The sequence below is a fragment of the Panthera leo genome, chromosome D1, assembly GCF_018350215.1.
Source record: "Panthera leo isolate Ple1 chromosome D1, P.leo_Ple1_pat1.1, whole genome shotgun sequence".
Taxonomy (NCBI): Eukaryota; Metazoa; Chordata; class Mammalia; order Carnivora; family Felidae; genus Panthera; species Panthera leo.
Window position 1 is genome coordinate 104,737,467 of NC_056688.1, and position 14,580 is coordinate 104,752,046.

The window sequence follows — 14,580 nt, forward strand, 5'->3', positions numbered from 1 at the left end:
ATAAAATACGACAATCAAGCAGATGTAAATAAAAAGTATCAGCTTTATGATGATTATTATAGTTGGAGAACACGTTTGAAATCTTTGACCAAATGAACTTGCTGCAACCTCTCTCCATGAATTAAACTTATCTACCTAGATACAGGTAGACGACAGGTCTCCTTGTGCTGGGACCAGGCAGGTATCAGAGGTTGAGGAGAACTTGGGGTCATAAAGACAAAACGATTTTGAAGAAAAAAAAAAGGGAAACAACCCAGAAGGGGCTGGGTTCCTTCTTGTGAAATCATGAGTTAGATAAATCTCTGCTTCTCAAATGGGGAATTGTAAATGAGGAGCGTTAAGAAACACTAGAAGCCACTCCTAGAGCAGAAAGTCCTACTATGGGCCGTGGTAGAAATGTGGAAAGGGAGAGAGAATGGTTCCACCTACTACATGTAATAATGTTTATGGTACAGAGGTTAAAAGAAAATAGAGCATGCAAATTATATGTGCATTAAATGGAAAAGCACGAAACACAAAGCACGCAATGAGTCTCACCGAAAGAGAAAGTATGAAGAGAGAAAAGATGGGCACTCAGTGCCAAACCCTGAAGAATTTCACCCAGCCCACGGTACTAAGGTGATCTCTCTGCTTTCCAGTCTGGTCACATGTAGAAGAGAAATAAAAGTATCCAACTTGTACAGTCATTACTAGAAGTAGGACTTGACATAATGCAAGGTGCATATAAGAGTACCTGATTAATTGAAAACATATTTTGTTCTTAGGAAAAATACACAAAAATCCTCATAGTTGTGTGAGACTGATAGGATGAATGATCTTCATTCCCTGCTTGCGAAGTGTTGTTCTTGTATAATTTTTAAATGGCTAATTAATATGAGGAATGTTTCTTTTCTTTCTAATTCAGATAGCTGGTAGTATGCTTTTACAATATGTACTCTTCACCACGATCGTGGAAGTGATCTGTGCATACGTGACGGTCAAGCGGATTGAAGCAGCAATGCGTCCTGTAGAATGCAGTGAGATAAGTGAGTAATTTTGTTTCTGGCTGGTCAGTCAGGAGAAAACAGCTTCTGTTAAGGATCTGCAGGGAAACCATCCAAATCCTAGGGGAGAACACAGGCTGTAACCTCTTTGCCATCGGCCAAAGCAACTTCTTACCAGAGGTGCCTCGGGAGGCAAGGGGAATAAAAGCAAAAATGGACTATTGGGACCTCATCAAGATAAAAAGCTTCTGCACGGCAAAGGGAACAATCAACAAAACTAAGAGGCAACCGTCAGAATGGGAGATGTTTGCAAAGGACGTATTTGATTAAGGGTTAGTATCCAAAACATCTAAAGAACTCAGCACCCAAAGAAACAAATGATCCAGTTTTTAAGAAATGGGCAGAAGACACGTGTAGACATTTTTTTTTCCAAAGAAGACATCCAGCTGGCCAACAGACACATGAAAAGATGCTCAACATCACTCATCATCGGGGAAATCAAAATCAAAATTACAGTGAGTTATCACATCACACCAGTCAGAATGGCCGAAAGTAATAGCCCAGGAAACTACAGGTGTTGGTGAGGATATGAAGAAAGGGGAGCCCTCTTACGCTGTTGGAGGGAATGCAAACTGGTGCTGCCACTCTGGAAAACAGTATGGAGGTTCTTCAAGAAGCTAAAAATACAACTACCCTATGATCCAGCAATTGGACTACTAGGTATTTACCCAAAGGATACAAAAATCTGATTAGAAGGGATACATGCACCCTGAGGTCTTTTAGACTTGCATCACCTAGAAGATTACTAGAGGAAATAAATAGACTGAAAAGATTTTACATAGACTGAAAAGCAATACGGGGACACTGAATGTTCTAGACTGTGAAATTCAAATTTAGTTATAAACTTTTGTTGGCAAAGTTTGAGATCTTCCTGTCCCTTCAGAAAATTTAGAGGATTTTAGAGGACGCTGAAGAGACTGCTTCTGGAATAGAAGAATGAGGCTCTCTAAAAATCGATTCCTCCATAAAATAAATGAGAACCCTGGGAAAAGTTGTCAGAATTAACATTTCTTACCTCTGGGAATTAATCAAAGACTTGTGACAATCCAGGGAACACTTATGCAAGAAACCATGGCTAAACCTTAGTAAGAACAGCGAGTTTTGTGGTTATCATTTGCCCGGTGCCCGTCCCCCTTGTCCCATCTCCACAGTAACCTTTAAATGAAATAACCTTGCGACCACACTACCTGTAAAAAAAACACCAGCCTAACAACCACAAGCAGAGGAAAACTGAGATTGGAGTTGCCCAAAAATAAAAAACAACACAAAACAAAACAAAACAAAACACAAAAAAAAAACATTCCCAGAGCATTGTTTCTGATTTGTCAGGCAGGTCCCTGGAAATCCCCACTGGCAAGGGTCTTTATTCACCTCTGAGCTCAATCACGGTGAAAAGTTTTCTGGGATGTTTGTCAGAACAATTAGTGGCCTTTAACACTGTGTTTGCCTGGAGCAGGGATAAAAGTTGGGGAAAACAAAAGGCTTACCAAAAAAAAAACATAATAGAAAAAAACTATGGCACAAGATGTCCTCTGGGGACCTTGAAACGGTGGTAATACTTGGAAATTAAGACCTTGTGCATATGTGGAGATGTGTGTGTGCCCAGGGAAGACCTGTCAATATGCTAACCTCCCATCTCTGGCTGACCTGAAGCTGTCTGCAAACAGGAAGTGATAGCTAATATAGAGTTGCAACCTGTCTTCCAAACCTTTAAAGTCTTACCCCAACACACACACACACACACACACACACACACACACACGCGCACACACACACACACACACACACACACACACACAGCTTCTCAACAAAGCCTGGGCAATTTCTTGGTTCAAAGCAGTTAAGGAAATCAATGCCCAATCATCTAATGACACTAAGCTAACACAGACATCAGTGCCCATACAGGACATGAATACTCTACACAATTAGTTCAGGAAAGCCACCCCTAGAATAACAAAAACAACAACAAAAACCAGTCCCTGGGAGAATCTGCTTTCCAACATTGCTACATTATATTATTTTAAATATGCAATTTTTAACAAAAGAAATTATAAGATATGCAAAGAAACAGAAAACTATGACCTAAACACTGGGGAAAAGCAATAGAAGTTGTATCAGAGGAAGCCTAGATATTGGACTTACTAGGGGAAAAAAAACTCTTTAAATCAGCTATTGTAAGTATGCTCTAAGAACTGAAAAACCATGTCTAAAAAGTCTAAAGGAAAGTAAGAAAGCAATGTTTCATGATAAAGAATATCGATAAAGACAGAAACTATTGAAAAGAATCGAGTAGAAATTCTAGAGCAGAAAAATATGTAACTAAAATGAAAACATCATTCAAGGGGCTCAACAGAATATTTGATCTGACAGAAGAAATAATCCACCAACTTAAAGATAGATCAATTAAGGGGCACCTGGATGGCTCAGTTGGTTGAGCATCCGACTTTAACTCAGGTCATGATCTCACAGTTTTTGAGTTTGAGCCCCGCAACAGGCTCTGTGCTGAGAGCCCAGAGCCTGGAGCCTGCTTTGGATTCTGTGTCTCCTTCTCTCTCTGCCCCTCCCTCTCTCATACCCTGTCTCTGTCTCTATATCTCAAAAATATATAAACATTTAAAAAAAATTTTAAAAAGGTCAATTAAAATCGTCTACTCTGTGGAACAAAATGATAACAAACGAAGAAAAATGAACAGAGCTTCAGACACCTTTGAAACGCCATCAGTCATACCAAAATGTGCATAATGGAAGTTGGCATAATGGGAGGAGATAGTGAAAGAGAAAGCTACACAAAGAAGTCTTGAAAATATATTGGATGAAAACTTAAAAATTTGATGAAAAACATTACTCTACATATCCAAGGAGCTCAACAAACTCCAAAAAGGAGAAATTACAAAAGATCCAAACCTGGACACGTCACAACCAAGATGCTAATAGACAAAACCAAGAGAAAATCTTGAAATCAGCAGAAGACAAGAATTCATCCTGTAAAGGGGATCTTTAATAAAATTCCTCATCAGAAACTATGGAAGCCAAAAGACAGTGAGTGGTATGACATCTTCAGAACACTGAAAGAAAAATACTGTCAATCAAGAATTAGATGTAATAAATATTACAACATTATTAATACAAAATAATATTGATAACAAACTAAAAATAATTCAAAAATAATAAAAGAAATAAAAATGTAATAAAGTGGTATAGAAGAATAAATAAAATGGTATGAAAGAAAACATTTATTTAACGTAAAAGAGAGCAGTCAGATAGAAGGACAGACAGAAGAACAAAGACATACAATATAGAAAACTGACCATGAAATAGCAGACATAAACCCTATCTTATCTGTAACTACATTAAATGTAAATGTATTGAACACTCTAATCACAAGGCAGAGACTGGCAAAATGGATTTTTAAAATGAACTCCAATTAAATGCTATATACAAGAGACACACCTTAGATTCAAAGACACATATTGGGAAATATGATTGAGAAAGACATTAATTATCCGACCTTGACCTAAAGAGATACTGGCATTGGGCAAGACGCTCAATTTCACTGAACTCTAGTTTCTAAACCTCTATGGTCAGAATAGATGGGAGGATGCCAAGAATTCTACAAAGGAAAAAAGAAAAGACACAAATATGTCCAATATTAGTATGGAAAATATATGCCATATAAACAGAAACCAAAAGAGAGCTAGAGCAGCTATAAAAATAATGTCAGATAAAATAGACATTAAGACAAAAAATTGTTAGTAGACATGAAGAAGGACATATTTATAATTATTTTTTTAAGTTAAATCTGTCAGGAACTCATAGCAATCGTAAGCATATATGCACCAACAACAGAGTCCCGAAAACACATGAAGCAAAAACTGGCAGATTGGGCAGGAAAAATACAAAGTTTAAAAAACAACAGTTGGAAACTTCAATACCCCATATTCAACAATGTATAGGAAAACTCTGCAGAAGAGAAAAGGCAATAGGAGAATTGAACAGCACTATTAACCAACTGCCTAGACCTAATAGACATCTATACGACACTCCATCCAACAACTCAAAGTACACGTTCTTTTCAGGTGCGTGTAGAATATTCTCTGGGACAGACCATATTTTAGGCTATAAAACAAGTTTCAATAAGTTAGAAGGATGGAATTCATACAAAGTATTTTCTCTGATTATAATGGAATTAAATTAGAAATCAGTAAAAGAAGCGGGTGCCTGGGTGGCTCAGTCAGTTAAGTGTCTGACTCTGGCTCAGGTCATGATCTCACAGTTCATGAGTTCGAGTCCCACGTCAGGCTCTGTGCTGAGAGCTCAGAGCCTGGAACCTGCTTCAGATTCTGTGTCTCGCTCTCTCTCTTCCTCTCCTCTGCTTGCGTGCTTGTGTGCTCACTTGCTCGCTCTCTCTCTCAAAAATAAACAAACATTTAAAAAAAAAGAAACTGGTAAAAGAAGGACATTTGAACCTATCACCAATATGTGCAAATTAAACAATACATTCCTAAATTACCAAAAAGTCAAAGAAGAAATCAAAAAGAATAGAACACATTTTGAGATGAATAAAACAAACCACATACCACGGTTTATTTGATGCAGCTAAAGTAGTGCTTAGAGGGAAATTCATAGCTATAAATACTATATTTTTAAAAAGAGAAAAAAGTCTCAAATCAGAAACCTAACTTTCCACCTTTAGAAACTAGAATGGGAATGGGGGCTGGGAGAAACAGGTGAAGGGGATTAAGAGCACACCTATCATGATGAGCACCGAGTAATGTACTGAATTGTCGAATCACGATATTGCACACCTGAAACTGCTATAACACTGTATGTTCTGTAGGTTAACTCTACTGGAATTAAAGTTAAAAACTTAATAAATATTAAGAACATAAACTAGAAGAGAAAACTAAACCCCAAAGTCAGAAGAAGAATGTAGATAATCAAGACTACAGTGGAAAAAATGAAATAGAGAATAGAAAAACAGACATAAAAGAGTAGGGGACACCTGGGTGGCTCAGTCAGTTAAGCATCTGACTCTTAATCTCAACTCAGGTACTGACCTCAGGGTTTAAGCCTTGCTTTGGGCTCCGTGTGGGTATGAAGCCTACTAAAATAAAAAGAGAGAGAGAGAGAGACTAAAAGGGGATACTATGAATAATGATATGCCAACAATTTAGTTCACCTACATAAAATGGACAAATTCTTAGAAATATACAAACTATTGAAACTGTGTCAAGGAGTAATAAAAATCTAAATAGATCCATCATGTTAAGAGACTGAAATAGTAATCGAAAATTTTTTGTAAAGAAACCCCAGTCCCAGGTGGTTACACTGCAAATACTCCTAAACATTTAAAGAATTAACACGAGTCTTTAACAAATTGTTCTAAAAATGAAGAGGAGAAAATACTTCCTGACTCATTCTATGAAGTTAGTATTACCCTGATACCAAAACCAGACAAATATATCAAACAAAAGGAAACTTTAGACCATTATCCATTATGAATATAAATTTTTAAACCTCAAAGGAAAAAATGTTTCAAATACAATCCAGCAACATACCAAAAGTATCAGACATCATGACCAATTAAGATTTATCGTGGGAATTCAGAGCTGGTTTAACATTAAAATCAATCAGTGTAATAACCATGCTGATAACATAAAAACAAAAAATACATGACCATCTCAATAGACAGAGGAAAAACAATTTAATAAAATCTAACACCCTTTCATGATTAAAAAAAAAAAAAACCATTCAACAAACTAGGAATAGAAAGGAATTTCCTCAACCTGAAAAGCGGCAGTTAGGTGTGGGGAAAAAATCTGCAATTAACATTATACTTGATGGAGAGATACTGAATCCTTTTGCTCTAAGATCTGGAACAAGACAAGGATGTCTGCTTTTGCCACTTATTTTCCACATTGTACTGGAGGTTCTAGCCAGGAAAATTAGACAATAAAAAGAAATAAAAATATTCAGTTTGGTTGGTCAAGGAAGAAGTAACACGAACTCTCTTTGTAGCTGATAAGATCTTGTGGCTATAAAATTCCAAAAAATCCACACACAAAAATCTAGTACAAGTAAGTTCAACAAGTTGGAAGGGTATAAGATCAACATATTTTTCAAAAAATCAGTTGTTATTTCTATACGTGAGAACACAATTACAATAACATCAAAAAATAAAATGTTTATGTAATTTATATTCAGGAAAAAAATTAACAAGATTAGTGTAAGACTTGTCTACCACAAATTAGAGAGCATTATTAAAAGAAATTAAAGAAGATTTAAATAAATGGAAAAACTTCATGTCCGTGGATCAGAAGATTTAATATTAAGATGGTAATAGTTGCCAAATTAATCTATAATTCAACCCAAAGCCTACCAAAATCTCCACTGATTTTTATACAAGCTTATCCTACTATTCATATGAAAATGGAATGGACCCAAAATAGCCAAACCGATCTTTAAAAAAGAAAACAAACCATTACACACATATTACAAAGGCCAAAATCTGAACACTGATTTCACCAAATGCTGGTGAGAATAGAGAGCAACGTTGCATTGGTGGGAAAGCAAAATGGTACAATCACTTGGGAAAGCAGTGGCTTTGAGGATTTCTTACAACACTAAACATACTACCATACAATCTAGCCATCAGTCCCTTGGTGTTTACCCAAAGGAGCTGCAACCTTATGCTCTCACAGAAACCAGCACACGGGCTTTGATAGCAACTTTATTCATAGTTGCCAAAACTTGGAAGCAGCCTAGATGCCTATCAGTGAGTGAATGAACAAATAAACTGTGGTCCACCCATCCAATGAAATATCATTCAGTGCTAAAAATAAATCAGCTATCAAGCCAGGAAAAAGACATGGAGAAACCTCAAATGCGTATTACTAACTGAAAGAAGCCAATCTGAAAAGTACACACACTGTATGATTCCAACTATATGACATCTGGAAAAGGCAAAACTATGGGTACGTTTACTTTTTATGGAGTAAAAAATCAGTGGTTGCCAAGGCGGGGGGGGGGGGGGGGGTGGGCGGCATAAATAGGCAGAGCACAAAAGATTTTTAGCGCAGTGAAAATATTCTGTATGATATTATCTAATGATGGATGTTATACATGGATGTATACATATATAATGATGGATGTCATTATACATTTTCCCAAGCCCTGCAGAATATACAACACCAAGAGTTAACTCTAAGGCAAAAAACTATGGACTTCGGGTGATTATGGTATGTCAGTAGTGGTTAATCCTTGGTAACAAATGTACCATTCTGGGGAGTGATGTCAATGATGAGGAGGCTATGTATGTGTGGGGACAAGGGATATATGGGAACTCTCTGTGCCTGTTTCTCAATTTTGTTGCAAACGTAAAACTGCTCTAAAAAATAAATAAACAAAGGGAGGTGGGGGAGAGGGGAAAATGTGTGATGGGCACGGAGGAGGGCACTTATTGGGATGAACACTGGGTGTTGTATGTAAACAATGAACCACAGGAATCTATCCCAAAAACCAAGAGCACAGTTTACACACTGTATGTTAGCCAACTTGACAATAAATTATATTTTTAAAAATTTAAAAATTATATTTAATAAATATATATTATCTTTAATAATATTTATTTTAATAATAATATTTATTTAATGATAATAAATACATAAAGTCTTTAAAAAAAAAAAAGAAAGAAAAACAAAGTTGGAGGGCTCACGCTTCCCAATTTCAAAAGGAAGTACAAAACTATAGTTAACCAAGACATTGTGCTACTGGCATAAGGATAAATCGTAATTTTTACTGCACGTAAAAATTAGTGCAGTAGAATCAAGAGTCCAGAAATAAATCCTGAATAAATCTGAAAAGGAAATCACAAAAACAATTCCATTTATAATAGCGTCAAAAATAATAAAATATTTAGGAATTAACCAAGTAGCTGAAAGACTTACACACTGAAAACTACAAAACACTACTGAAAAAAGTTAAAGAAGATGTAAGTAAATGGAAACACATCCCAAGTTCACGATAAGAAGAATCAATGTTGTTAAGATGTCCATACTGCTCGAAGCAGTCTACAGATTCAATGCAATCCCTATCAAAATCTAAATGCCATTTATGCAGAAACAGAAACACCCATCCTGAAATTTATATGGAATCTCAAGGGATCCCAAATAGCAAAAACAACTTTGAAAAAGAAGAACAAAGCTGAAAGACTCACACTTCCTGATTTCAAAACTTACTACAGAGATACAATCATCAAAACCGCGTTAAGCACAGTCTTTTCAACAAACAGTACTGGGGAAACTGGTTACCCACCTGCAAAAGAATGAATTTGGACTTACCTAACACCATGTACAAAAATTAACACAAAATGGATCAAAGACTTAAATGTAAGACCAAAAATAAAACTCTTAGAAGAAAACATGAGTCCAAAGCTTCATGACATTTGATTTGGCAGTGATGTTTTTGGATGTGACACCAAAAGCATAGGCAATGAAAGAAAAAACAGATAAATTGGACTTCATGAAAATTAAAAATGCTGTGCCTCAAAAGACAGAGTAAAAGGGGCGCCTGGGTGGCACCTGGGTTAAGCACCGACTTCCGCTCGGGTCATGATCTCGCAGTTCATAAGTTTGAGCCCCGCATCAGGCTCTGTGCTGACAGCTCAGGGCCTGGAGCCTGCTTCAGATTCTGTGTCTCCCTCTCTCTCTGTTCCTCTCCTGCTTGATCGTTCGCGTGCACTCTCTCTCTCAAAAATAAATAAACATTTAAAAAAAAGAGAGTAAAAAAGCAACACAATGAATAAGATAAACATTTTCAAATCACATATATAATGAGGGGTTAATATCAAGAATATATAGAGAACACTCAAACTCAACAACAAAAATAAACAATTCAAAAATGGGCAAAGGACTCGAATCGAGATTTCTTCAGATAAAGTCTACAAATGGCCAATAAGCACATGGAAAAATGCTCAACATCACTGACCATTAGGGAAATACAAATCAAAACCACAATGAGGTATTACTATATACCCATAAAGATGGCTATTATCAAAAAAATAAAAAACAGAAAAAACAGAAAATAGTGTTGGCTAGAATGTGAAAAAAAAAATAGAACACTTGTGCACTTTTGGTGGGAACATAAAACGGTACAGCTGCTGTGGAAAACAATATGATTGTTCCTTGAAAATTTAAAAATAGGATTATCATAGGATCCAGCAATTCTATTTCTGCATATATACCCCAAAGAATTGAAAGCAGGGTCTCAGAGAGGTATTTATGTGTTCACCCATGTTTAGAGAAGCATTATTCACAATGGCTACAATGTGGCAACCCAAGTTTCCATCAACAGATGAGTGGATAAGCAAAATGTGGTCTACAACTGTAACAATACTATTCAGCCTTCAAAAGGAAGAAAATTCTGACGTGTGCTACATCGTGGATAAGCCTTGGGGACATTACGCGGAGTGAAATAAAGCAGTCACAAAAAGGCAGATGCTGTGTGATTCTACTCCATAGGAGATAGAGTGGTCAAAATTGTAGAGACAGAAAGGAGAATGAGGGTTGCCAAGGGCTGGGAGTGAGGAATTACTGTTTAATGGATGTAGAGTTTCAGTTTTACAGGAAGTAAAGAACTATGAAGACAGATGGTGGTGATGTTTGCAACAACATCATATATGTATTTAATGCCACTGAACTGTGCATTTAAAAATGGTTATGATAATAACTGTTATGTGTATTTTAACATAATTTATTTTAAATTGGAAAGAGTCAATATAATACACGCCATTAATAGAATAAAGGATAGAAACAATCACTAAATTGTGATAGAAGGAAATAGGTTGTAATGGCTGATAATCTTATCTCCTTACCTACAGAGTTTGTCTAAATTCTTTCAAGATAGCTCATTAAATCCCTCCCACCAAAACCTACATATTGGTAAATCAGCCTAAAACTCTGCCTGGAGCCAGCATGGCACATTCGAGGGATTCCTGTAGGCTAGTATTTAGAGGAAAGTGATAGAAAATGAAGCTGGAGAGGCAAATTGAGGCCAGATCCTAATAGAATCCATCCACCCCTAGAAAAGAATTTGGAATTTAGCCTGTAAGTACCAGGATGCTATTGAAGACTTTCTAGCAGCAGGGAGGGTTTCTCGATCAAACTTTGCGGTTATATACAGTAGTCCCTCCTTATCGGTGGTTTCACTTTCCAGGGTTTCAATTACCCTCAGTCCACCACTGCCAGAAGTGGGCGATCCTCCTGACAGATGGTCAGAAGCCTAAGGCTACCTCACCAGCCCACGTCGCTCATCCCATCACCATCTCGTGGGCTCTCCCCATCAGAATGCCTTCTGCGGTGATCCCGCCCCCCCAAATCCTTGAGTCTAAGCCAGACAGCTCCCCCCTCCGTTGGTCATTTCTCCTTCTGACCTAGAATATGAAGTAGAGCACCCCAGAGGATTCTTAGCACCCACCACAGGCCAGCCGAAGGTTAAAGTCATTTTCTGAAGACTTATGTTTTAGTTGAATGTGATGGTTGTAATTCAATGAAACCTCTGGTTTCTGACGGGCCACAGGTCTGTTGCATTTTTACCTCTCCCCCCAGACAGAGTGGGTGTTATCTTCTCAGTGTGGTTTCAACTGGTCACATTTTAGGTTTGCCTATGTGTTTGTTTGTCATTGCTGGGGTTTTTGTTTTGTTTTGTTTTTGTTTTGTTGTTTTTTGTCTTGTTTTGATTCAGTGGCTCGGGACTAAGCTCGTATCTCCTGGTGTCACAATGATCAATCTGCTATCACCCACTCCCCCAGGTCCATAGCTGTCTCAGTGCAGTGTCTCTACATAACTCACAAAGAACCAGTGTGACTCCCATCAAGAACGAAAGATTAATCGTGAACTGGGGAAGAACTCTGCGATTGTTCTCAAGAGGCCTCATGGAAAATACAGGCTACTGAAGTCCTTCCCAGTGTGCCTTCTCCCTACTTCTTCAATAAAGGATGCAATCCGATCACAAGTCGACTCTACCCTTTTTAAAAACGATCTGAGTGAGCATAGACAGATACAGCCGGTCCAGGGGCTATAGGAAAGTAAAGGTGAATGGCTACTTTACCTTAGGCTGGAGGAGATCGGTCTGAGCGAAGGGACGCCATCATCTGAGAACGGGAACTACTCTGACTTTGAAGGCAGGCATAATGTCAAGGTAGTGATGGCAAGACTTTTGATGTTACTGTGCTTTCATTTCGTCACCTGTAACACAGAAATCATAGCTCCTAGCCCACGGAGTAGATGCAAATATTAAATTATAATACATCATTAAAGGACTTAGAAGAGCTTCCGGTTTATTCTAATCCCTCAGTAAATGATTATTGATTATCATTTATGAGCTCTTCTCATTATAGCTGTAGGACGAGGATATAGGAGGCTAGGTGGAATTGTTATTTTCCAAGAATTGGTGACCAGAGTCCCCCTCTGAAAGCAGATGTGCTCAACATTCTAAGTCCATAAAAACCACTGGAGAGCTTGCTGGGGCGGGGGGGGTGCTGTTGTGGTCAAGTTGTGTCCCCCCAAAAAGATATGTTGGGGTCCCAGTCCCCCAGTACCTCAGAACGTGACCTTTTTGGGAATAGGGTCTTTATAGAGGTAATTACAATAAAGATGAGACCATTAGGGTGGGCCCCCATATTAATGACCGGTGTCCTCATGGAAAGGGGAAAGTGGACACAGAGGCACACACACACACACACACACACACACACACACACGCACACACGAAAGAGTATGTAAAGACTCAGAGAAAACGTGAAGACAGAGGATGGGAGGGATACATCCATCTACCAGCCAAGAAACACCAGATTGCTGGGAAATCACCAGAAACGAGGGAGAAGCAAGGAAGGATCTTTTCCTAAAGGTTTCAGAGGGGGCATGACCCTGTCAACACCCTGATCTTGGATTTTGGACGTCAGGCCTCCGGAACAGTGAGACAATAAATTTCTATCGTTCTAAACCACCCCGTTTGTGATACTTTGTTGCGGTAGCCTAGAAAACAACCACAGGTGGCTTTTCACTGTAATGAGCACTGCATCCCCCCTTCTTAGAGAGTGTTAGGTTTATAGAGGGGGTGATCCTCACACCCCCACGTCCCACAGCATGGGGGATACGTATTTGATAGAACACGCAGCAAGGCACGTCTGCAAAATGCTGCTGCTGATGTCAGCCGGAAGATGGCGCCAGGTTACAAAAGAGGCCACCGCCACCCGAAAAAACTGCTCAGAACTGTCTACTTGATATTGTAGACAGTGGAAGCCTCCACGTACCCACCTAGAATGAAGGTAGAATCTACAGAAAGAGGACCGTATCCTGACATGGGGTTATATGCACAGGGAATAAGGCACGTAGTGAGCAAGGAAGACGGTCACCTCTCCACGAACAGTCACGGCTCAGGTATCTCCTGGGTGCCCGCATTGCAAGTAAAGGAATCAGGTGGGGGTGGGAGCGGTCCCCAGGCCTCCCACGAAGCATCCTACAAGCCACTGGAGCCAAAAGACCGACCCACCCTTCTTTGTTAGGGGGCGGGGGGCAAAACTTGGACCCAGATGTGAAATGGAAGGCTTAAGATCGTCAACTCTGAGCCTTGAGAGCTTAAACGAGGATGTTTCAATCATCAGGACTGGAAGGACCATCCACTCACCTGCACTCACTAGGAGAAAACAGCGTCAGTTCATTGCAGGAACCTGTGCGCCCCCAGGGCGGACACGCTACCCCGCACGGTCACGACCGTCAGCCCTTTTGTGAGTTCTCTCCCATGAACACGTATTCCTAAAACGTGGAATCCACTGGCACACGTAACTAATACTCTGTGATCTCTAACACAACATCTGCTAGCACATGAATTCCTGCCAGTGGCAGCTGCCAGAGGGGCATCAGCAGTCCCACGGGCGGGCTCATGAACATTTCAGGTGGCCAGAGTTCAAGTGTCGTGTTTACCACAGATCTCAAGTTCTTAAGAGAGTGGGGGGCAGAGCCTCTAGGCGGTTTAGCTCACATGCTGCTCAAACTCTGCCTAGTTAATTTTTTTTAACTCCGTTTGCATGCTTTACCGCCCCCATTGATCTCAGACGATGTGCACAGTCAAAGGCATTCATGAGTCTGTGGTTTTACAAGCTTCCTTTAGCATCTTCCCATAAAACGTGTGCCCCGCTCTCTGTTCAAACCTAGCCCAAACCTAGGACAGACTTTCAGAAGTACTCCGCGGCCTGTCATGATGTCGGTTCTTGCACGTGGGCGTGCTTCCACTCATCCTGAAAAAGCACACCGCAGCAACTCTCAGGCAAAGGAAGGACCACCCCATCGTGGGATTTCTGGGGAAATTATGAGCACGTTCTTGTTTGTGGCGGTGAGCGAAGCAGGTGACACGCCAATAGAAGCCTTTAGAGAAAGAGAGCCAGGAATGCTAGAACTTTCTGCAATGCTCAGGACAGTCCCAGACGATGATGAATTGTCTCTTGGGACTTTTGAGTGTCCCACCAGCCATTCATGAGGAA

At 39.3% G+C, this 14,580-nt stretch overlaps 1 protein-coding gene across 3 annotated transcripts in view; it reads left to right on the forward strand.

Moving 5' to 3' along the window:
* The window catches only part of LOC122201054 (B-lymphocyte antigen CD20-like), a 36,561-nt gene extending 24,508 nt beyond the window's left edge, over positions 1–12,053 (forward strand). For 2 of the 3 annotated variants that reach the window (XM_042906940.1, XM_042906941.1), the window contains 2 exons: positions 905–1,025; positions 11,851–12,053. In XM_042906940.1, the coding sequence (XP_042762874.1) occupies positions 905–1,025; positions 11,851–11,858 (129 nt within the window). In that variant the 3' untranslated portion in view covers positions 11,859–12,053. The remainder of the gene's footprint in view (positions 1–904; positions 1,026–11,850) is intronic. The other variant, XM_042906939.1, reaches the window with a different exon arrangement.
* Positions 12,054–14,580: the final 2,527 nt, after the last annotated feature.